The 25,308-nt window shown below is 45.6% G+C and overlaps 1 protein-coding gene across 2 annotated transcripts in view; it reads right to left on the reverse strand.

The window, feature by feature from the left end:
- Positions 1–22,672, reverse strand: part of BATF2 (basic leucine zipper ATF-like transcription factor 2) — a 32,588-nt gene extending 9,916 nt beyond the window's left edge. Inside the window, exons 1-2 of one of the 2 annotated variants that reach the window (XM_044270292.1) lie at positions 22,340–22,672; positions 5,011–5,115 (exon numbers count right to left, since the gene is read on the reverse strand). In XM_044270292.1, the coding sequence (XP_044126227.1) occupies positions 5,011–5,115; positions 22,340–22,408 (174 nt within the window). In that variant the 5' untranslated portion in view covers positions 22,409–22,672. Of the gene's footprint in view, positions 1–5,010; positions 5,119–22,339 lie in introns of both variants that reach the window. The other variant, XM_044270291.1, reaches the window with a different exon arrangement.
- Positions 22,673–25,308: the final 2,636 nt, after the last annotated feature.

The following is a 25,308-nucleotide window of genomic DNA, read 5'->3' on the forward strand; positions in this document are numbered from 1 at the left end:
TGAGACTTGTAAGATCAAATATCACCTGTAGCAAAAACCTATTCCGGCTTCATTCATATATCAGAGAAACACAGAAGAAGGTATGGGAATGAGCTCCTAATAAGCTCTGCCTCTAATGCCACCAGATGTAAGGTAGCTATCCTATAAGTCAATGTTCAACCTTTTACAGGCCCTGAAGCATAACTTAGATAATATTAATAAAGACAGAATCTCATCTGCAGTCAGCTGTTTCAGGGTGATTGTCCCTCATCAGTGCAGAGCAGGGAGTACTGGCTTAACTGAGTCAGAGGCCTAGGTCAGGATTTGGAGGGGTACTATCTCTCCTTCGAACATTGACTTCTAGGCTAGCTGATGGCATCAGAGGCAGAGCTTGTTAAGAGCTCATTTACATCCCTTCTTCCCAAAATTCTAGAGGAGCATTGCCTGGTGTATAAGACTCCTCACGCCGATTAAGGCACTCCATAAGTAGATATAGTACCCCAAATTCAGAGAATCATAGACGCATTGATTTTATTGTGTTTACTCACACGTGTCAGTGGTGAAACCACAGAAGCATGCAATACTTTGGTCCATCGTGCAGACTAAACATGCCCACTGAAGTCTATAGGTCCGTGAAAAACTACTGACAGAGTCAGTTCCATTCAACTGAATGGGGTTGTTTTAGCAATAAGTACAGTCGTGGCAAAAAGTTTTGAGAATTACATAAATATTGGAAATTGGAAAAGTTGCTGCTTAAGTTTTTATAATAGCAATTTGCATATACTCCAGAATGTTATGAAGAGTGATCAGATGAATTGCATAGTCCTTCTTTAACTTAATCCCAAAAAAAACTTTCCACTGCATTTCATTGCTGTCATTAAAGGACCTGCTGAGATCATTTCAGTAATCATCTTGTTAACTCAGGTGACAATGTTGATGAGCACAAGGCTGGGGATCATTATGTCAGACTAAGATTGCACCTCAATCAAAAATTTATAGGATCATCAAGAACTTCAAGGAAAGAGGTTCAATTCTTGTTAAGAAGGCTTCAGGGCGTCCAAGAAAGTCCAGCAAGCGCCAGGATCGTCTCCTAAAGAGGATTCAGCTGCGGGATCGGAGTGCCACCAGTGCAGAGCTTGCTCAGGAATGGCAGCAGGCAGGTGTGAGCGCATCTGTACGCACAGTGAGGCGAAGACTTTTGGAAGATGGCCTGGTGTCAAGAAGGGCAGCAAAGAAGCCACTTCTCTCCAAAAAAAACATCAGGGACAGATTGATCTTCTGCAGAAAATATGGTGAATGGACTCCTGAGGACTGGGGCAAAGTCATATTCTCCGATGAAGCCTCTTTCCGATTGTTTAGGGCATCAGGAAAAAGGCTTGTCCGGAGAAGAAAAGGTGAGCGCTACCATCAGTCCTGTGTCATGTCAACAGTAAAGCATCCCGAGACCATTCATGTGTGGGGTTGCTTCTGATCCAAGGGAGTGGGCTCACTCACAATTTTGCCCAAAAATACAGCTATGAATAAAGAATGGTACCAGAACACCCTCCAACAGCAACTTCTTCCAACAATCCAACAACAGTTTGGTGAAGAACAATGCATTTTCCAGCACGATGGAGCACCGTGCCATAAGGCAAAAGTGATAACTAAGTGGCTCGGGGACCAAAACGTTGACATTTTGGGTCCATGGCCTGGAAACTCCCCAGATCTTAATCCCATTGAGAACTTGTGGTCAATCCTCAAGAGGCGGGTGGACAAACAAAAACCCACTAATTCTGACAAACTCCAAGAAGTGATTATGAAAGAATGGGTTGCTATCAGTCAGGAATTGGCCCAGAAGTTGATTGAGAGCATGCCCAGTCGAATTGCAGAGGTCCTGAAAAAGAAGGGCCAACACTGCAAATACTGACTCTTTGCATAAATGTCAAGTATTGTCGATAAAAGCCTTTGAAACGTATGAAGTGCGTGTAATTATATTTCACTACATCACAGAAACAACTGAAACAAAGATCTAAAAGCAGTTTAGCAGCAAACTTTGTGAAAACTAATATTTGTGTCATTCTCAAACCTTTTGGCCACGACTGTACATGGATTTCTGCAAGATCCATTCAGATGAACGGAACAGATTTTCAGTCACAGAAATGTTCTGCAAACAAAATCTGCCGTGTGTGAAGTCACCTTTACAGAGTGTAAGACTTCATCTTAAATATATATTATATTCCTCTTTATATTAATAGGATTGTCCCACGATTTTTACTTCTCTCTGTTAGATCTGATTTCAGTGAGAGGTGGATTGGGGGCATTGTCAACGTGGATTTCAGGTGCAGGATCCGTGGCAAAATTCCATGTGAACTTACCCTAAAGCCTCATTCACACTTCAGTGATTTCCATCAGTGATTGTGAGCCAAAACCAAGATTGGAGCCTCCACAGACATAAGGTATAAGGGCTTGTTCACACGAATGTATGTGTTCCGTTCCGTGCATTGGGCACCACAATTTGCGGTCCCCAATGCATGGAGAACGTTCGTGTGGGCTCCGGGATGGATCCAGACCCTTTCAACTTGAATGGGTCCGCATCCTTCTGTTCCGCAAAAAGATAGAGCATTCTATCTTTTTTTGCGGAATGAAAGTACAGAATGGAACCCCATGAAAGCACTCTGTTATGCTTCCGTAGCGTTCCGTTCCGCATCTCTGGATTTGCAGACCCATTCAAGTGAATGGGTCCGCATCCATGATGCTGAATTCACACGGAACGTTGTCCGTGTATTGCGGATCCGCATTTGCGGTCCGCGATACGGAAACGGAACACATATGTTCGTGTGAACAAGCCCTAAGGGAAAGATCTGCACCTGTTCTGTGTTCAGAACTGCACCTGGTTTTGCCTCAAAATCACTAATGGAAATCACTGACGTGTGAATGAGGCCTAAGGGTACTTGCACATGTTGTGGATTATGCAGGTTTTTACACAAGGATTCTCATGCGGAAAAACTGCTGCGTAGTACAGCACCGGCAGAGTGTATGAGATTACACAAATCCCATCTACACTTTGCTTTTTTATTCCAAGCAGAAATTGACCTGACGTGTGGATTTTGAAATCTATAGCATGTCAATTCTGTGTGTGGTTCTTTTGTGCAGATTTCATCCTTTTTAACACCTCATGCAGACGTCTGTGTCAGTTTTGGATCAGTGGTAACACGGACCGTGTTCAATCCGTGTTTTCTCCTGTGACAGATCTGTGTTGGGTCCGTGGGTCCGTTTTTTGCTGTCCGTGTTGCATCCGTATTTCACTGACACTGAACAGCTGAAAAATAATTTTCAATGAATCTCTTTTTAATCATCCGTGAAACACAGTTTTTCACTGACCCATAGACTATAATGGGCGTGATGGATCCGTGAACACGGACAAAATAGAGCTTGCATCCATGCTAAAAAAAACGGACTCACGGATCGTGCTAAAACACTGATGTGTGAATACACACATTAAAAGGAATAGAGACGTGTGCTGTCCATGGAGAACACGTACAGCACACGTCCGTGAAACACTGACGTATGAATGAGGCTTAATACATAGGTGGAATCTGGGGCAAAAGGGCATGAAATCCGCATCAAAAGACATAAGTAACGTTTTCAGGGTTTAGTGTGGAAATGCAGAGAAAGACAACCCGTACCCTTGTGCAGGTAGACTAGGTGTGCACAGAACAACCCTGAATGTGAGCTGTACAAGGCAGGAGGTCTCAGCCTGTTGTGCATGCACAAAAATACATTAATACAAAATAGAGAAACCCTACTATTTCCCTTCCAAAGGTAAGTACTGTACGTGACGGAGTCATTATGGGGGTATCTGTGGTAGGAACACTGTTATGGAGACATTGTGGCAGGCACACTGTTATGGGGATCTGTGGAAGGCACACTATTATGGAGATCTGCAATAATAGGACATGCTCTATATTTTTTTTTGGGGGGGGGGGGGCGCGTAACGGAACAACGGATTTGGACAGTACACTGTGTGATGTCCACATCTTTTGCGGCCCTATTGAAATGAATGGGTCCGCACCGGTTGCGCAAAATTGCGGAACGGTTGCAGACTCATTCATACGGTTGTGTGAATGACCCCTTATGGAGACATCTGTGGCAGGCACACTGTTATGGGGGATCTGTGGCAGGCACACTGTTATGGGGGATCTGTGGCAGGCACACTGTTATGGGGGATCTGTGGCAGGCACACTATTATGAAGACATCTGCAGCAGGAACACTGTTATGGGGATCTGTGGCAGGCACACTGTTATGGGGATCTGTGGCAGGCACACTGTTATGGGGATCTGTGGCAGGCACACTGTTATGGGGATCTGTGGCAGGCACACTGTTATAGGGATCTGTGGCAGGCACACTGTTATGGGGATCTGTGGCAGGCACACTGTTATGGGGATCTGTGGCAGGCACACTGTTATGGGGATCTGTGGCAGGCACACTGTTATGGGGATCTGTGGCAGGCACACTGTTATGGGGATCTGTGGCAGGCACACTGTTATGGGGATCTGTGGCAGGCACACTGTTATGGGGATCTGTGGCAGGCACACTGTTATGGGGATCTGTGGCAGGCACACTGTTATGGGGATCTGTGGCAGGCACACTGTTATGGGGATTTGTGGCTGGCACACTGTTATGGGGTCCAAGAAAAATATATTTCCAGGCCAGGAAATAAAATCTTGATGCTTTATTCTCGAAATAATAAAAATGTAATCTGCACGGTTCAAGGATATTAATTTTCAACCAACGCGTTTCGATCAGAAAGATCATAGTTATGGCACGACAATCAGGATGCAACACACACCGTTACGGGGACATGTGTGACGGCACCCTGCATTACTTTCTATGTGGAAAGGAGAGATTTACCCATTTTGGATTTTAACATGTAGGAGAGTATGCATATGGAGCATGCTATCCACTGCAGAGCATATAGTGGCCATGTTCTCATACACATTCAGGATAATGGTCTCAGGAAATTGTAAACTTCCACGCTACAAATGTTGTACCTGGTGTAGAGTGTCAGCTCGCTGTGTCTGCTTCTGCCGACTCTTATAGGCCACTGCTCGATTTCTCTCCTTTTTTTTCAGCTTAAAAAGTTCTGTTTTCCCTTCCTGCTGGAAAATAGAGAATGGAATAAATCATTACAGCCACATTAAGGGTCCATTCACACGTCCGCAATTCTGTTCCGCATTTTGCACAATGGAACTCCGGACCCATTCATTTCCGTTCCCGAAAAAAATAGAACATGCCCTATTCTTGTCCACAATTGCGGACAAGAATAGGCATATTCTATTAGTGCCGGCGATGTGCGGTCCGCACATTGCCGTTGTCCGTGTTTTGGGGATCTGTGGATCCGCAAAACACACACGGATGTGTGAATGGACCCTTAGGCCTCATGCACACGACCGTTGTGTGCATCCGTGGCCATTGTGCCGCTTTCCGTTTTTTTTCGCGGACCCATTGACTTTCAATGGGTCCGTGGAAAAATCGGAAAATGCACCGTTTTGCAGCCGAGGCCGTGATCCGTGTATCCTGTCCGTCAAAAAAATATGACCTGTCCTATTTTTTTGACGGACAACGGTTCACGGACCCATTCAAGTCAATGGGTCCGTGAAAGAACACGGATGCACACAAGATTGGCATCCGTGTCCGTGATCCGTGGCCTGTAGGTTGCTTTCATACAGACGGATCCGAAGATCCGTCTGCATAAAAGCTTTTTCAGATCTAAGTTTTCACTTCGTGAAAACTCATATCCGACAGTATATTCTAACACAGAGGCGTTCCCATGGTGATGGGGACGCTTCTAGTTAGAATACACTACAAACTTTGTACAAGACTGCCCCCTGCTGCCTGGCAGCACCCGATCTCTTACAGGGGGATATGATAGCACAATTAACCCCTTCAGGTGCGGCACCTGAAGGGGTTAATTGTACTATCATATCCCCCTGTAAGAGATCAGGGCTGCCAGGCAGCAGACCCCCCCTCCCCAGTTTGAATATCATTGGTGGCACAGTGTGCGCCCCCATCGGCCCCCCTCCCTCTATAGCAGTAACAACATTGGTGGCAGTGTGCGGCCTCCCATTCCCCCCCCCCCATCATTGGTGGCAGCGGAGTTCCGATCGGAGTCCCAGTTTAATCGGTGGGGCTCCGATCGGTAACCATGGCAACCAGGAAGCTACTGCAGCCCTGGTTGCCATGGTTACTTAGCAATAGTACAACAGTAGAAGATTCATACTTACCTGCTTGCTGCTGCGATGTCTGTGACCGGCCGGGAGCTCCTCCTACTGGTAAGTGACAGTTCTTTAGCAATGCGCCGCACAGACCTTTCACTTACCAGTAGGTGGAGCTCCCGGCCGGACACAGACATCGCAGCAGCAAGCAGGTAACTATGAGTCTTCTACTATTGTACTATTGCTAAGTAACCATGGCAACCAGGACTGCAGTAGCGTCCTGGTTGCCATGGTTACCGATCGGAGCCCCAGCGATTAAACTGGGACTCCGATCGGAACTCCGCTGCCACCAATGATGGGGGGGGGGGGGGGGATGGGAGGCCGCACACTGCCACCAATGTTGTTACTGCTATAGAGGGAGGGGGGCCGATGGGGGGCGCACACTGTGCCACCAACGATTTATAACAATAGAGGGAGGAAGGGGGGGCCCGATGGGGGGCGCACACTGTGCCACCAACGATTTATTACACTAGAGGGAGGAAGGGGGGCCCGATGGGGGGCGCACACTGTGCCACCAACGATTTATTACACTAGAGGGAGGACGGGGGCCCCGATGGGGGGCGCACACTGTGCCACCAACGATATTCAAACTGGGGAGGGGGGGTCTGCCCCTGCTGCCTGGCAGCCCTGATCTCTTACAGGGGGATATGATAGTACAATTAACCCCTTCAGGTGCGGCACCTGAGGAGTTAATTGTGCTGATCACGGCCCCCTGTAAGAGATCGGGTGCTGCCAGGCAGCAGGGGGCAGTCTTGTACAAAGTTTGTAGTGTATTCTAACCTGAAGCGTCCCCATCACCATGGGAACGCCTCTGTGTTAGAATATACTGTCGGATCTGAGTTTCACGAAGTAGCTCATATCCGACAGTATATTCTAACATAGAGGCGTTCCCATGGTGATGGGGACGCTTCAAGTTAAAATATACCATCGGATTAGAGAAAACTCCAATCCGATGGTATAAAAGAACTCCAGACTTTACATTGAAAGTCAATGGGGACGGATCCGTTTGAAATGGCACCATATTGTGTCAACATCAAACGGATCCGTCCCCATTGACTTGCATTGTAATTCAGGACGGATCCGTTTGGCTCCGCACGGCCAGGCGGACACCAAAACGACGTTTTTTTTCATGTCCGTGGATCCTCCAAAAATCAAGGAAGACCCACGGACGAAAAAACGGTCACGGATCACGGACCTACGGACCCCGTTTTTGCAGACAGTGAAAATAAACTGTCGTGTGCATGAGGCCTTACACTGTTTGTCTGTATCCTCAAAGGGGTTGTCTGGTTTCAGGATAGGTCATCAATATCAGATCAGCGGGGGTCTGACTCACTGCTCCTCCGCCAAAGAGTTGTTTGAAGAGACTGCAGCGCTCTTCACTGTTTACCTGCTCGCCATCGGCATTGCAGCGGCAAGCAGTGTAATAACAGCTCCTCCATCCCATTTACTTGAAGGGAAGGAGCAGTTGTAGTTACACTCTGTCTCATTCAAGTGAATGGGATGGAGACGCTGTGAACGCTGTGAACGCTGCTCTACATGTCAACGGGAAGCATGTAAACAGTGAAGAGAATGCAGCGTTTATACAAGAGCTGTGGTCTCTCCAAACCGCTGCAGTTAGATTATCAATATCGGAAACCAGACGACCCCTTTAAGAGTACGGCCATGTCAGGGTTTCTGATGCAGTTTTGGAAGCCGAAAACAGGAGTTGATCATAAAACAAGAGAAAGTATAAAGGACAGACACAGAATTTCCTCTCATTGAATTCACTACTGGTTTTTGCTTCCAAAACTACAACAGGAAACCTGAACGTATGACCGAACCCTCATAGTAAATGCAACACCTATTCCAAAAGAGTAGGGGCGCTGTGTAAAATGTACATAAATATAATAAAAGCAGAATGCAATGATTTCCAAATCTCAAAGACCCATATTATATTCACAATAGATCATAGAACACATATAAGATGTTATGCTGTGATGATCTCCCTTGCGCAGGGCATCTGGTGATGTACAGGGCTCTCCATGGGTAAGATAGGCGGAGGCTTTCGCCTAGCAGTGATCCCGATGACGTCGCTGGCTCTAATGGGCGGGCTTTAGCGCCACCCTAGCCTTTAAAACGAGTAGGGCAGCGAAAAAGCCCGCCCATCAGTGCCGGTGACGTCACCAGGAACACTGCTATGTGTTACAGGTGATATCGCGCAGGGAAAGGGAGAGCATCAAAGCATGAAATGCTCCGATTCTCATATAAGATGGGCTGTATGGGTGGAAATGGGGATATGTCCTGGTTCAGCTCTGAACCTGGACAAACTCTTTAATATTTTATTCAATGAGGCTTAATGGGGTTCTCTGAGCTCTCCTGTATTTATGACCTATCTGGGTGTTGGACGCCTACCAATCAGCAGTATGAGGAGAACCCCTTTAAAGCTTGGCAGTTATCTGTTTTTCAGCACCTTATATTCAACAGGATGGCCGCTACTGACCAGTGTGTATGAGGCCTGATGTAACTACGGGGCTCTACCGTGGCTGGCTGCTCTAGATCCCTCTCGTGCTCCGAACCCACCATGTCTATGGTGTGCTGGGACTGGTTCCCCTTACTCGTGCCTTTCTCTGGGCCACTCTGTTCCTCTCTTTCTCTTGGACCTAACCTTAGGGGCAGTGGCAATAAAGAGTCACTGTACTTTCACACACTTTTATTTCATTTAATAGAGAGTGGTGTAAATAGCACATTTCTAAATTACTTAAAGGGGTTCTGCACTTTCATTTAACTGATGATCTATCCTCTGGATAGATCATCAGCTTCTGATCGGCGGGGGTCCGACACCTGGGACCCCCGCCGATCAGCTGTTTGAGAAGGCAGCGGCGCTCCAGCAGCGCCGCGGCCGTCTCACTGTTTACCACCGGGCTGCCGGCCCACTGACGTCACGACTTGTATCAACTTGCGTGGGCGGGGCTAAGCTCTGTTCACTTGAATGGAGCTTAGCCGCGCCCATGCTAGTTGATACTAGTCGTGACGTCAGTGGGCCGGCGGTAAACAGAAAGTTTAAAAAATATGCCTGTGTGCACCTGAAAAAAGCTGTAAAGTCATGGCCACTAGGGGTCTCACTTCCACCTAATTTGCAGTCCACTGTCTGTTGTCAGACAAGATCCCTAAACTGGTAACAGAGACACAGAAGACAGCAGAGAGGAAGTGGGAGCATGTCAGAGCTAGCTGAGATCCTGAGCCTGATAAAAGAACTGCTTCTAGACTGCATCTGAAGATAACAGGAGCGTCCTGCTTTTCTATAAGTGTGATCTCTCCTTCCTTATCTGTTCTGTGAGCTCCGGAGTTGAAAACAAATATAGGGGAAGTAATGAAAAGGATGTCACAGCAGTACAGTGCTGGCAGATTCCACAGAAGGGAGCCGCCTCCCTGCTTTTGAGAGAAATGCATCTAGCTGTGCAGCTGAAGAGGGGTTATAATTAGACTGCAAAAGACATTGGGGAAGGACAAAAAAGACCTATTCCTCTATAGCTATAATAGTACTAAGAAGCACAGCCATTGTGCAAACTTTTTTTGAAAACTCAGGTATGCTTTAAATTTGCTACAGTGTTCCACTACCAGGGCACCAGGGCACTACCAGAGCTTCCCTGCTATTTTGCCTCCTAGTGACTTCACTACAACTTTTTGGCCTAGTTGTTCTCCCTCTTTTATGTCTCCTATCCTGGCAAGTGCTTAGTAAATAACCACCATCCTACTTTATAACCAACATATTGCAAACAATTTACCATCCCAACCCCGACAGTCCATCCTGCATGGGGAAAACACATAAGACATTATTTAAAATCGTAACCATCTAAACACATAGCAGACTGTAACATATGTGCTGCCGCCACCTTACAAGTATAACTTCTTTTATTCTTTTACAACCTCTTTAACTTCATGACCACTTTGCCAGTTAAAACATGGTTTACTGCAACATTTCCTGTAGGTAGTTGGTTCTGCTAAATTGGAAGTTCAAGGGGTTTTCCCATCTCAGACAATGGGGGTATATTGCTAGGATATGCCCCCATTGTCTTATAGGTTCCACCTCTGTAAACGTAGCCAGCAAAGAGAAGAAGGGCGTACCGGGCACTGGCTCTGCTATTTCCGACGTCCTCATAGAAGTGAATGGAAGCGGTGGCTGCGCAAGCGGTGGTGCACTCCCATTCATTTCTATGTGGATTCCGAAATCCCTGCTATTTTTGGTGAGCCAATAGGAACGCTTGGTGGTGGCCACAAGCTTCATTTTACAGGTGGGACCAGCACCTATCAGACAATGGAGGCATATCCTAGCGACGTTCCTACCTCTTCATCAGTGGCCATGATGAAGAGGTAGGAACACCTCGAAACGCGTATGGCAATTGGCAAACTTCGCATATACAATTTTGCGACTACCCACCAAAACCCACGCCTCAACTAAGAAGTTCTTGAGAAGATCGGAACCTCATAAGAATCTTTATTGGAATTCTATTGGAACATCTTTGCGACTTATAGAAAGAAAAAGTCATTCACTGAACGGCTAACAACCACGTGACTAAGCACATGAGACGCCGACTCAGTGAAAAAAGGCGCGCAACACACCACGTGCACGGATAAACTATCAGCGCATCAACTACTGCCTATTCAGACGCCGATTCAGCGCAAGAAGACGTGGAACACATAGTGCGCACCAGCTAGAGCTCCACCGAACAGGTACCTAACTCAAACCAAAGGGTGAGTACAATTACTGTGTGGGACGCCACCAGCAACTAACTGTAAGCAAACATGACATTACCATCTCTTGGCTTGAACTAAAGACAAGTTCCACCTATATCATCGCATGTGGATATACCTGCAGAGACTATTTCTCAGCTATCTTATTTTTATTGTACTTTCATTTTTATTTTTATTTTTTATTTATTTTTTATTTTTTATCCATTAAAATCCAATATATATATTACATATACCTGCATTTTATTCTTAACTTTTGGACATATCTTGGAGACATTTTTGAATATCATCGGATCCTTTTATATTACTTTCATATCAAATATTCTCATACCGAATATTTCTTTACTTTGCACTAGACTAATTTGCAAATCAACTATTTTCACTTTAAATTTTATATGAACTTATAATATTTTTCTGTTTCACACTGAATAGAATTTTTGTTCCACCATTGAGTCCTCCTCCACCTAGGTGTCCACACCAACCCCTCCCCCATCGGGATATTTTTCAGGTCACACCGTGGTACCCAGATCACACCACCCTTCCCCTATCATAACAAATAAGGGATTCCAACATTTTAATATTATAATATTTCCCAAATATTTTTTCAAATTAAATAACAATATATATATATTTTCAATATATTTTTTCAAAATAAATATCAATATTTTTAATAATAAAAATCTTGTACAACATTAATCAATAAACATCCTCTTAAACCAGATATAGAGTGCCTGTCGACTTTGCTTACTTTTATCATTTACATACCTACCAGTGGGCTGCTGAACCACTTCCGACAAGAGCACCATCCCAAGGGAATAATTTGGGAGAGCCACTATTAATCTAGTATAAATCAAGTTCTCTTAATGCCCACAGAGGAATTAAATAAAATAAAAATGAATTAAAACGTTCATTTTCATACACAGTATAATTTAACCTGTTGTGTTTTAATCATTGTACACCATGGGTGTCAAACATGCGGCCCGCGGGCCGCATGCGGCCCGCAATGAATATCTTTGCGGCCCGGCAAAGATGCAGCATCGCAGACTGCTATGTATGAGCCGGGAGAGAGGAGGGGCTGGAGTCCGTAACTAGGGGCGGGGCCCGGTGCAGTCACTGTACTCTTACACCGGGCCCCGCCGCTCACCAAAGTATTTATAAACGTGAATCCTTATCCTGTTATTAAGTTGAACTAACGCTGCCCTCTCCCATGTTCCCATGTCCCCCTTACTTAAGCTTCAATAGCAGGCAGAGAGGACAGCAGCAGTAACGTCACTCACTGACGTCGAGCGCCTGCTCCGCCCACTTTATGAATGAAGCAGGCGGAGCAGACGCGCGACGTCAGTGAGTGACGTTACTGGTGCCGTCCGCTCTGCCTGCTATGGAAGCGTGTTCGTAAGTCATGTGGGGATACAGGGGCACATGGGAACATGGGAGAGGGCAGCGTTAGTTCAACTTAATAACAGGATAAGGATTCACGTTTATAAATACTTCGGTGAGCAGAGGGCCGGTGTATTGGGGGACACTGTTATGAGGGGGATCTGTGGATGACATATAGCAGTGTCATCCACAGATCCCCCCCATAACAGTTCCATCCACAGATCCCCCCACCTCATAACAATGCCATCCACAGATATCCCACCCCATAGCAGTACCATCCACAGATATCCCACCCCATAACAGTTCCATCCACAGATCCCCCACCTCATAACAATGACATCCACAGATCCCCCATAACAGCACCATCCACAGATCCCCCACCCCATAACAATGCCATCCACAGATCCCCCATAACAGTGCCATCCACAGGTCCCCCATAACAGTGCCATCCACAGGTCCCCCATAACAGTGCCATCCACAGGTCCCCCATAACAGTGCCATCCACAGATCCCCCATAACAGTGCCATCCACAGATCCCCCATAACAGTGCCATCCACAGATCCCCCATAACAGTGCCATCCACAGATCCCCCATAACAGTGCCATCCACAGATCCCCCATAACAGTGCCATCCACAGATCCCCCATAACAGTGCCATCCACAGATCCCCCATAACAGTGCCATCCACAGATCCCCCATAACAGTGCCATCCACAGATCCCCCATAACAGTGCCATCCACAGATCCCCCATAACAGTGCCATCCACAGATTCCCCCATAACAGTGCCATCCACAGATCCCCCATAACAGTGCCATCCACAGATCCCCCATAACAGTGCCATCCACAGATCCCCCATAACAGTGCCATCCACAGATCCCCCATAACAGTGCCATCCACAGGTCCCCCATAACAGTGCCATCCACAGGTCCCCCATAACAGTGCCATCCACAGGTCCCCCATAACAGTGCCATCCACAGGTCCCCCATAACAGTGCCATCCACAGATCCCCCATAACAGTGCCATCCACAGATCCCCCATAACAGTGCCATCCACAGATCCCCCATAACAGTGCCATCCACAGGTCCCCCATAACAGTGCCATCCACAGGTCCCCCATAACAGTGCCATCCACAGATCCCCCATAACAGTGCCATCCACAGATCCCCCATAACAGTGCCATCCACAGATCCCCATAACAGTGCCATCCACAGGTCCCCCATAACAGTGCCATCCACAGATCCCCCACATGACAGTGCGTCATCCACAGATCCCCCATAATAGTGTCACGCACAGACCACCATTAATTCAAAGCCCACCAAAAGCACAACTTTTGGTTAAAAATATTTTTTTCTTATTTTCCTCCTCAAAAACCTAGGCGCGTCTTATAGTGAAGTTTAATATTTGTGTATATATATATATATTATATATATATATATATATATATATATAATAATCATTCCTCCTTGGTGGTTTTATCGTGAATACATTTTCACTTTTTGATATTTGTTGATTTATTACCTAGTTGCCACGTCGGCTTGGTCTTGCGGTTTAGCTGGTTTCCTAGTAACCACAATATTTTTGCGAGCATCATTACGTCATAACGACACCTGCGGCTTCCCGTTCCCGTTTTTTTTTTTTTTTTTGATGCGGCCCACATAAACTTAAATTTAGTTTTTTTGGCCCATGTTAGCCTTTGAGTTTGACATGCTTGTTGTACACACTTTATAGAATGTATGGTTGAGAAAATGAAATCCAGTACTAGCATGATGCTTTAGCGCCACCTAGTGGCTAATGCTTTTAACTAGTTTAGACAAGTGATGGTCGATAATCCATCCCCATTGTAAGTGAACGAAGGCCACTGATGGACAGGACCCTCCATGAATTATTCACATTAAACTATTGGACATCAGTTTAATAATGTTTGTTACTAGCCATTATATAGCGGCCAACCACTCTAAGTCCTTTCATGGGTCTCACTTTGCATCCAATGTCCTGTGCTCCCTCGGTGTATATGAAGACAAGCCCAAATCAAGCATCATTTCAGAATCAGCATTATTGATTTTCCTCATAGAAATGACACAGTACATCACACGATAGTAAATGCAGAATATACTGCTGTTACCTTCCTTAAAAACTAAAAACTGATGGGATTATTCCAAGTATACTGTGAATGTATATAAACCTATTATAGGAGTATCGTACAATAGGAGGTCTGATCACTTTAGGGCTGAAACGATTACTCGATTGAATCGAGTAATTCGACACCCAAAAATCCAAGATGCTAATTTTTTGCATTGAAGATTCGTTTGTATTACGTGACCACGGAGCGGGAGTGAAGCGCTTGCTATTACTGCTATTACATAGCAACCAATGACGCTGTGCACTCCGGGTGTCAGGAGGAGCAGGGGGGAGGATGATTTGACACATGGGGGGGGAGCTGCTGGCACAAGGGGGGGGGGGGGGCTGTGCTGGCACGAGGGGGAGAGCTGCTGACACAAGGGGGGGAGAGCTGCTGACACAAGAGGGGAGAGCTGATGGCTCTGGGGTGGGGGAGAGCTGAAGGCACTGGGGGAGTGGAGCTGAAGGCACTGGGGGGAACTGAAGTACCTAAGCTGATCACACAGGGGGGGGGGGGGCGAAGGGTGTTGGGGACTAATGGTAGGGGGTCTGATGAGTTTTTATAAAGGAAAACAGTCTATTAATTTATTTTTTCTTATAAGATTACTCGATTAATCGTAAAAATAATCGATAGAATACTCGATTTCTAAAATAATCGTTTACTACCCTAAATTACTTACATAAAAATCTGATACTTGGACTGGACAGAAGGGTTTTACACTACCGGAAAATGAAAAAAGAACACCTAGGAAACAGTGCGATTGAGCTGAGACTGTCAATGTACAAAACTATGAGCGGTGCTTGGTCAATGATCACACAGCCAAGGTGGTACACCCTTTATTTTGGGTTCTGTAGCAGGGTATACAGTGGAGCCTGAAAGTTTGTGAAGTGTTCATAATTTTCAATATTTCTGTCTAAATTTGACCTAAAACTACACAAGTTTTTCACACAAGTCCTAAAAGTAGAAAAGATGACCAAATCAAACAAATGAGTAAAAAATGTTAGGGGTTGCCCGAGCCCGGATATAACCTCTTCTTTACTCATTTACTATGTATGAGTGGAGCATCGTAGCATTTCCTTGCTCCAATGCTCCTCATTGCCTTGCGCTGTATTGCACAGGGCAAGGTCTATTTGTTTACTGCGGGTGATGTACTGGGCTTCTCCTCACTATGCTAGATGGAGACTTCCGCCTAGCAGTGAGCCCGGTGACGTCACCGGCACAGATAGGTGCTCTAGAACGCTTCCCTAGGCTGTTATAGAGGCGGGTACTATTAGTACTCACCTCTAGAACAGTCTAGGGCAGTGCTATAGTGAGGAGAAGCCCAGTACATCACAGGCAGTAAACAAATAGACCCTGTCTTGCGCAATGCAAGGAGGAGCAGCGGAGCAAGGAAATGCTCCACTCGTACATAGTAAATGAGTAAAGAAGAGGTAATATCCGGGTTCGACTCTGAACCCAGACGACCCCTTAAAGGCTGTATTAGACAGCAAAATCAGGCAAGCGATTGTTGAGAGGGAGGCTATTACATGCAGCGATCTCCTCCTCAGTGTAGGGAGGAGCGATTGTTATGCCATCACTCCTCCCCATACTGAATCATTATTTGCCAGCAGCAGATCGTGATTACACAGCATGATCTGCTGCCTGCAAATGATGATCTTTAAACCTGGTGAAAGATTTGGATTGCCCGATGAATGAGTGTGGCAGTATTACACTGCCAGATCATCATTACTATGAACACTCATTAACATTTATATGGCAGACCATCTGCCTGTCTATTACAGCCCTTAGTCAATTAAAGGGGTTCTCTGGTAATTAAGAAAATGAAAATACTTTATAATAAATAAATTCCCAAATACCTTTCATTATTTAAAATGGCTCATTTTGTCTGGGGAGCAATCGTCAGGGGAAACAAAATGGACACCATCCTATTAGTACATACAGAACCTGTCCTAATCACACAGAAGGACAAATTACTTCACAACACTGAGCCAAAGAGCTGCCTCAGCCTCCTGTCTGCCCTACTGGTCAGGGATTATGATCCTGAATACAGCAGATAAGAACTTTATCCGAATCTCTGTGGAATTTAGCACAGGGAGGATGGACAGGGCAGACTGTGGCTGTGGTAATGGAGACTGCACACAAGTGCTGCTGCTCATCAGCCACATCCCCACCTCCTCTCTGTACTTCATGTCTCCTCATGAATTTCATTCCTACAGAGATTCAGCTGAAGATCAGATTAAACTGTATTCAGCAACATAATCCCTGACAAGTAGAGCAGAGAGGAGGATGAGGCAGCTCTTAAGCTCAGTGTCATTAAGTAACTTGTCCTCCTGTGTGATTAGGACATGTTTTCTGTGCACTAATGGGACGGCGGCCATTTTATTTCCCATAATGATTGCTCCCTAGACTAAACGAGCCATTGTAACTAATGAAAGGTATTTGGGAATATATTTATTATAAAGTAATATTTAAATATTTTCATTTTCTTAATTCCCAGAGAACCACTTTAATGAGGAAAGATCCAATATCCAATACTGAGTGAAAAAAGTATGTTTAAGGCTACATGCACACTTTTGCGGTCCGCAAATCGCGGATCCGCAAAACACGGATGGCGTCTGTGCTTGTTCCGCAATTTGTGGAACGGCACGGACAGCCTTTAATATAACTGCTTATTGCTTATTCTTGTCCGCAAAGTGCGGACAAGAATAGGACCTGTTATATTTTTTTTGCGGGGCCACAGAACGGAGTAACGGATGCGGACAGCACACACAGTGTTGTCCGCATCTTTTGCGGCCCAATTGAAGTGAATGGGTCCGCATACGATCCACCAAAACTGCGGCTCGGATGCGCACCAAAACAACGGCCATGTGCATGAGGCCAAATAGTGATGGTAGATCGAATTCATTCCTTAATACAGTTCGGTGTTACTAGTGGCCTTGCTTATTCGGTTGCAGTGGGGAAAATATATTAAATCATCGATATGGTGATCAGTATCACATTATATTTAATGTAAACACAAACATTATTTGGATTCGTCCAAACAGGGTGAATCAGAATCTACCATCAGTAATGGGAACCTTTGATTTTAGTATCCGAAGTGACCCCCTTGTGCAGCAATAACTGCAACTGGATGTTTCCGGTAACTGTTGTTTGAGGAATTTTAGCCTATTCCTCTCTACAAAACAGCTTCACCACTGTTATGTTGGTGGGTTTCCTCCCATAAGACTGCTCACTTCAGGTCCTTCCACAACATTTCTGTTGGATTAAGGTCAGGAATTTGACTAGCCCATTCCAAAACTTTATTCTTCTTTAATCATTCTTTGGTAGAATGACTTGTGTGCTTAGGTATGTGTAATGAGCAGAAGCCCACAATGGGGGAGCAAGCTGGGGAGAATAGGAGTGGTGGTAGCAGATGGAGGTGATATTACTCATGGTGTAATACCATTCCACTTCAGCACTCCCTGGGCTGTGCACACACAGTGAAGGGAGGGAGGCACCCTTTCTTCCCCTCAGGGAACAGCCTGGTCTACTACCTGATGCCTCCTACCTGATGATGGATGGGGTGCCTTTGGTGTTGAGAATCGTGAGGTCCAAGGCAGGAGGCATAAAGAAATACTATGGGGGAGATGGCGTGTGTAGCAGTAGTGCAGCCGCTAATGAAAATCTGGAGATAATACAGTTGAACAAGGGAACTTTAACTTAAAGGGAACCTGTCACCGGGATTTGGGGTATAGAGCTGAGGACATGGGTTGCTAGATGGCCGCTAGCACATCCGCAATATCCCGTCCCCATAGCTCTGTGTGCTTTTATTGTGTAAAAAAAACTATTTTCTACATATGCAAATGAACCTGAGATGAGTCCTGTACTAGAGATGAGTCAGGGACAGGACTCATCTCAGGTTCATTTGCATATGTAGCAAATCGTTTTTTTCCCATAATAAAAGCACTCGGAGCTATGGGGACTGGGTACTGCGGATGTGCTAGCAGCCATCTAGCAGCCCATGTCCTCAGCTCTATACCCAAAATCCCGGCGACAGGTTCCCTTTAAAGGCTGTGTACCTGTAACGGATGGTGTTGCAGAAAGCTGGAACTTATAAATAAACATCCGAGTGGCTTGATCCCAAACTAAGGAGCATATGGGTGAGCCCTATAAAACCCCTAGAGCTCTCCCTGACTGCTATGCCCATGCAAAGGTCTTTATGGTAGACGATTGCATGTGTCACAGCAGGGAGTGGGGAGAACCCCCCACCGTGCAATGACAATGGCTGCAACGCCAGATAGCAGGGAACAGGGAGCAGGTCACCTCCTACTGCAACCCTGAACTCTCCCTAGACTCCCAACGCATGAGCCGCCTCAGAAGGTAAGGGGGCTCATGCTCACCAACCCTGCTATCCCTGCAAAGCCCTAGGCCTTATGACAGGGCAGAGACCACCCATTCATCCTACACCACGGATGAATGGTGTCTCCAGAGGCCCAGTGGCAAACATGATGCAAGACCATGGGCTAAACAGTACGGCAGGTAAGTAACAGCAACACAACAATGCTATCCACACTTATCTGCCGCAGCCATGATGAAAGGGTACTCCAAGCTGGGAAACCCACAGTCTTGCCTTCGCTTAACCCCTCCGGGAAAGCACGCCATTTCCGGAGCCATCACACACCACAATCAAACCTCCAAGCAAAACCCACACCATAACTACATACACCAGGTGGGGGGGGGGGGAATGACAGAAACACACCGGAGGGGACAACAGACACAGCAAAGGAAACAGAATAACAAATAGGGATAGCTCACACAGACAATCATTCAGCCAGGGAGCAAAGCTCCTACACAGACTGAAGCAAAATCAAACTGACCTTCAGGCTCCACCACACCAACATATAAGGAGGCCTGAGGTCACACCCACCACACCTACCAAGCACACCTTAACCCCATGCACACCAAAGCAGGGAAAGGAAACATCCTTAAAGGGAAAGCGCACACACATGCATAAAAACAAGTTGCCACCGGCAACCAGCATGCGCGGCGAAAATGTTGCGGCACACACCGAGGTCATGACAGCATGCCCACGTACCTAATACTGTGTGACACCTGAAAACCCTATAATAGTGAGGGGACACGACCACCGGCTCCCTGCACTTAATACGGACGGAGTCAGGGTCACCTAGAATCAAGCCAGCAAGGAAACACTAATAAAGGAAAAAGACATATCTGAGGAATCAGCAGTAGCAGCCTCCAGCAGTGAACAACTCATCCAGGAAGTAGTATAAACCGCAAAGTGAGGCAGTATGGGAGGGAATATAAAGGGAGACAATTAGTGTAACTAGGTGACAGCTGGGAGAAGGAAAGGAGATGACAAAGTGAAACCAAAACAAAGAACGTCATGCAAAAGGTAGAGAAGAACAGACCTTCTCACAGAACTGGCGGTGACAGTACCTCTTCGTAGGCAATTTGTTTATGATCGCATTTTACTCATTTTTGGCTAAAAATTATATTTGCAATTGACATTTATTAAGAATATTGAGCCTGTCACAAAGGGGTTAACTGTTTTTTTTTTTACTGTGTGACTGGTACTTTCACTTTCGGACGGTCATCTAATGAACCTTATCTCTAAACACTTATTTAAGCAAGCTTCTTATTAGTAAGATAGAAACTGAGCTATAATGAGTGTTTATAATGTTAGAGAGCAGAGATAAGGAGTCTTTCAGCTCCCCCAACTAACTGAAAAGAGAGAAAATCCAAAACAGCCCAGATACTCCCTGGGTCACTTTTTTTATATGTTCCTGTTGCTACTTCTTCTTCTGAGATGCCACAGAAACTGACTGCGGCTTTGCTGAGGAGACACAGCTCTGGCTCTGAGGTAAAAACTCTTGTGTTGTGCTAAAATAATAATTAGACAACTGTCTATCCAAATCAATTTTGGGAGCAGAGTCTTTGTTCTGATGGGGCAGGGTTTTCCGTGCTCTGAATTTTCAATTTCAATACAGATGAATTCATTAGTATTGGGCTCTCGTCTTCAACCTGGTATCCCACCTGAGGGGAGCAGGAAAAGGGGCTGGGGTACATATACATTGAAGGCTGCTTTACTCTTGAGATCAGCTCCGGGAAGATTCTTTGTAGCTGCTTAGCGGAAAGAAACTTGAGGCCTATAAAGGCTGTTAATGGCCAACAGATTTGTTTAATATATATATTAATTGCGCCCCACTACAGAAGCCTGCATGGGATTGTTTATTTTCAGTGGGTGTTGCCAGAGGTCTCCTGGGTCTCTTTCACAGACGCCATTCTCAGGTTTTGTAATTAGGGTCCTATGTAATCTAATGCAGTCAAAACTGAACAGTCCTGCTCAACCCAGTCATCATTGTAGTGGCTACGCCACACTGTCCTCATGGTTGCCATCAACATCATCAGCTGCTGCCTCTCTTGCTCTGGCTCCTCTGTTCCATCATCAGTCATCCAGAACAAAATGTGTCCACAGGAAGCTAGCAGTGCAGTCACTGCCATACCACCTAGTGGATTCCACTGCCTTTAGTAAACTTATAACATGCACTGAGCCTTGATGGAAGATACCTAGCCGCCATAATTTCTCAAAAAAAGACATCCCTGCCTTGTACTTTCATGTTGGCCACTCCTTGGAATGGTTGCTGTGAGGCAAGGTGCACATCAACATCAACAAGTGGAGCAGGAAATTATGGCCAGAGGCAGTATATACAGGCATGGGATTCAGCCGGTTCCCTCCAGTTCTCCAGATCCGGTTGATAAAATTACAACTGGATTGGAGAACCGTGTTAACGTCTGAATCCCGATCCAGTGTTCTGGCAGTGGCAGGCCAGCTGGAGATGTTCGCTTCCATTGCTTTGCGTGCCACTGATAGTTTAGCTCTTTAGTTGGGTGGTATGTCTGTGTAGTGTATATATGGTGTATTTATGTAAGTGTACCGTGTATATGGTGTATTTATGTGTATGTGTGTTGGATATATATGGTGTATATATGTAAACATGTGTTGTAACGCCACATGCTATGCCTAAACAGCCACACATCTCCTGCCTCACGAACGTATTTTCTTTCTGTGTCCATTCTGGGATTTTTGCGGACCATATGCGGAACCATTTCAATGGGTCCGCAAAAAAAACTAAAGTTACTCCCTGTGCATTCTGTTTCCATATGTCCGTTCGGCAAAAACATAGAACATGTCCTATTATTGTCCGCATTACAGACAAGGATAGGACTGTTCTATTAGGGGCTAGCTGTTCCGTTCTGTTCATCTATATTTTTTGCAGATCCGTTTTTTGCGGTCGTGTATATGAACCCTTACAAGCACTCAGAGTGCTATCTCTGCCCGCTGCTGAAGAAAGACTGAAGACAGACTAATAGACTTTCTATTGAGCCCATCTTGAGCAACGAGAAGACACAGCGCTCTATGTGAGCGATTCTAACTCCTCATTTTTGTGATAACCTGAGGTCTCCACACTCCGACCCCCACGATCATTACTTTTAAAACTTTACTATGACCTATTCAAGGGGTTCTCCGGGATTTTAATATTGATGACCTATCCTCAGGATAGTTCATCAATATAAGATTGGCGGGGATCCGACAGCCGCCACCCCCGCTGATCAGCTGTATGAAGGGAAGGCCCGCGCGGTGTGCACGTGCCGTCTCCCTTCTTTCTTGCTGTCTGCTGCTGCTATGTCTATGGCGAGCAGAAAGGGACATGGCACGCATGCACAGCGCGGGCCTTCCCTTCATACAGCTGATTGGCGGGGGTGCTGAGGATAGGTAATCAATATTAAAAGCCCGGACAACCCCTTTAAAAGTTTTATGAAAGTACAGTTACACTTTGCTTTTAAAATCTGAAACAAGTAGAAAAGAATAATCTCACACTTACACTATCCAATGTGCCGCACGTTGCCGCTGTTTCAGTCTTTCCACAGACGTCTTTTTGGTTAATTTTCATATTTCCATAAAAAAATTGGTAAAAAAATTAAATCAATATATCTGCACAATCTTCTATTTGAAAGGGAATTTACTGCAGATCACATAGAATCACGTGGCAATCAAAATGTAACATAAAATGAATCTTATACTGTAAAACATCATCTGTATAGAGAGAGGCTGTGATTTCCCATATCTACTATCTCTACTCTAGCATCCTATACAGGGAACCCGTTCGTAGGGAGAATGCTGTTAATGAAGGTGTATTACCTACACTGCATGTGCTGTGAACTGTTCTACTGATTTCCCGGCAAAGCCCTTTTGTGACATTGTACAGATCCTTTCCATGTGGTTTCGCTTTACCCTAAGCACTCATTGACTGAAGAAATCACATGGTACCGGTGTATTCTCACACCCCTGACTCCTGATTTGCTCCCATGGAGAATTTTTCCCTATCTGGATGCAGGATATCCTTTATAAATGAACACTTAGAGAAAGTGAAAGCTGCAAAAATCAGTTCACTAGAAGTGTCACCCACGTGCAAATGATCCAATACTTGCAGGAGATATGCTTGATTCCAAAACCTCCACAATCAGTGTGAACACTGGCATGTGGTGAGGACTTTAGACCTGCAGCGTGTCAATTTATCCTGCGGGTTTGCACTCTAGATCTCACCCATCGCAGTGCGGAAAATCTGCAGCAAAATCCAAAACGAAATGTGTATGTGACTCATGAGGACTCTGCTGCTGGATCATGAGATTGCCTACACACACGGCGGATTTTGTTGCAGAAATTTTCTGCAACTGAAAATTGGTTCCATTCATCTGAACGGGGCCTGCAGAAATCCATGTGCTTGCTGACAAAACAAACTTAGGGTTCATGCACACAGCCGTTGCCCGGCTATGCCGTACTGCGGCCCGCAAACAGCTTCACTTTAATGAATCCGAAATCTGGAAGGTCTGGTGTGTAACAGAGGCACGGCACCCCACGGAAGCACTACGTGGTGTTCTCTCCGTGCCTCCACACCGCAAAAAAATCAGTCAATCACTGATAGGACCGCCTCCTGGACTTCAAAGCCCAGAATGAGCACAGACATAAATGGATAAATTACTTGTTTTACTGAATCTTTTCCTGTAAAGCTATATATCAATCTGCTCAGCTCCTCCTGCTCTATAACATGTTACCTGCAGCTCAGACACCATGTCTAACCTGAAAGGTTCCCTTTAAGTCAGAACAGCACCACCAAAGTGCACTGTTCTCCAGGCCCTGTCAGACTTTGTGTATATGGAGATACCTTTGAGGGGACAATGACTCAGACCATATAGAATCCTATGGAGCATGATACATTTTTGGAAGTTGAAAAAAAAACCTCTGTATGCCTCCAAATGAAATCTGAGACACATGGGAGGGCTCATGCACCTCTGTGGGAACCTTCTGCGTGAACCCTTACCCCAAAGTGTTTCTATAAGAATCCCATTACTTGTTTTCTCTGTCCTCCATTCAATAAAACTGGCAGTGATTCAATGTGCCTCAGTATAAAGAAGGCAATAATACCAGTTGTAATGGTTGATCACAGGTGTGATACCCTGAGCAGCACATTATCTCTTTAGTCTTTTACTGGAAACGTCTCTGCTGATTGTGCTTGGAGGGAAAAGCTTTATGAGAAATAATTGTTTTTATCTTAGTTTTTTCTGTGGAATTTTTTTGTCTATGTAGTATTTGCTTGAGGGAGTGGCACCTTCCAGTGTGAATGCGCACCTATTTTATCCTGGGAGCAGCATTCCTCTGCACTTTTGCCCTTCCTATCCAATAGAGCGCCTTGATTAGGTGGTACATATGGCTGTGCTTGCTACTCCTCCCATTGGTTGCTTGATGCACATGGAGGTGACTAGGAGCAGCACACCATATGTGCGGCGTCTGCGCTCCTGAACATAGAAGCCCAGCGGCTTAGGTAGGTTTAGCGTAGGACCCGCCTGACCTGAGACCACCTTGGCGTTCGGTAGGCGGGCTCAAAATATATTGACTGTGTCTCAGATATTATCATATCAGAGTGAGGACTTTGTCCATATATAGTGCTTGCATCTACTTTACTAAGTGCATTATTATCTTATTTCTGTGCTTTTCTTCCTTATGAGAAATTAGCTGAAGATTAAGAATAAATGGCACACTGTTAACACAATGCATTATACTTGTTTTCTATTTTTTGGGGGAGGGGGTTTCATATATGTATGACCTATCCTCCCCATAGGTCCTCAATATCTGATCGATAGACTCCCAGCACTCCTGAGGATCATCTCTTGAAGAGGCCCCCAGTGAGCGCTAGGCCAGTGACATCATGTTCATTGGTCACACGACTCAGTACTATTCAAGTGAATGGGCCTAAGCTGCAATGCCGTGCCTGTGCCTGGTAAGCTGTGAGGAGGCTGCAGCGCTCACCGGAGCACCACAGCCGCTTCAAACAGCTAATTAGTGGGCAGGGGCATAGCTAAAGCCTCAAGGGCCCTGGTCTAAAGGTTCAGCTTGCTTCCCTCAGTGTTTTGTGGCTAGGGAAGCACATAGCCTTCATGCTGCCTGCGGCAAAAATGTAAACAGTAGACCAACCCCCAACTCCCCCCCCCATGCCAAATTCTTGACCCAAGCCCTTCCCTCCAGCCAGATCTATAACTTGAGGCGCGAGGGTCTTTGGGCCCCCTCGGGCTCCTGGGCCCGGGAGCGACTGCTACCTCTGCACCCCCTATAGCTACGCCCCTGTTGGTGGGAGTGCTGAGCATAGGTCATCAATATAAGAGGCCTGGAAACCCCCTTTAAAAATTATAATCATGAAAGAGTTTCCTCAGAAAATACATGGTTGTACCATGAAAATGAGTGAGGAATAATGAGGCAAAGTTTACTATAAAGATGATTGAGCTTTATTTCAGAGGC

This window comes from Bufo gargarizans, chromosome 10, assembly GCF_014858855.1.
Source record: "Bufo gargarizans isolate SCDJY-AF-19 chromosome 10, ASM1485885v1, whole genome shotgun sequence".
Taxonomy (NCBI): domain Eukaryota; kingdom Metazoa; phylum Chordata; class Amphibia; order Anura; family Bufonidae; genus Bufo; species Bufo gargarizans.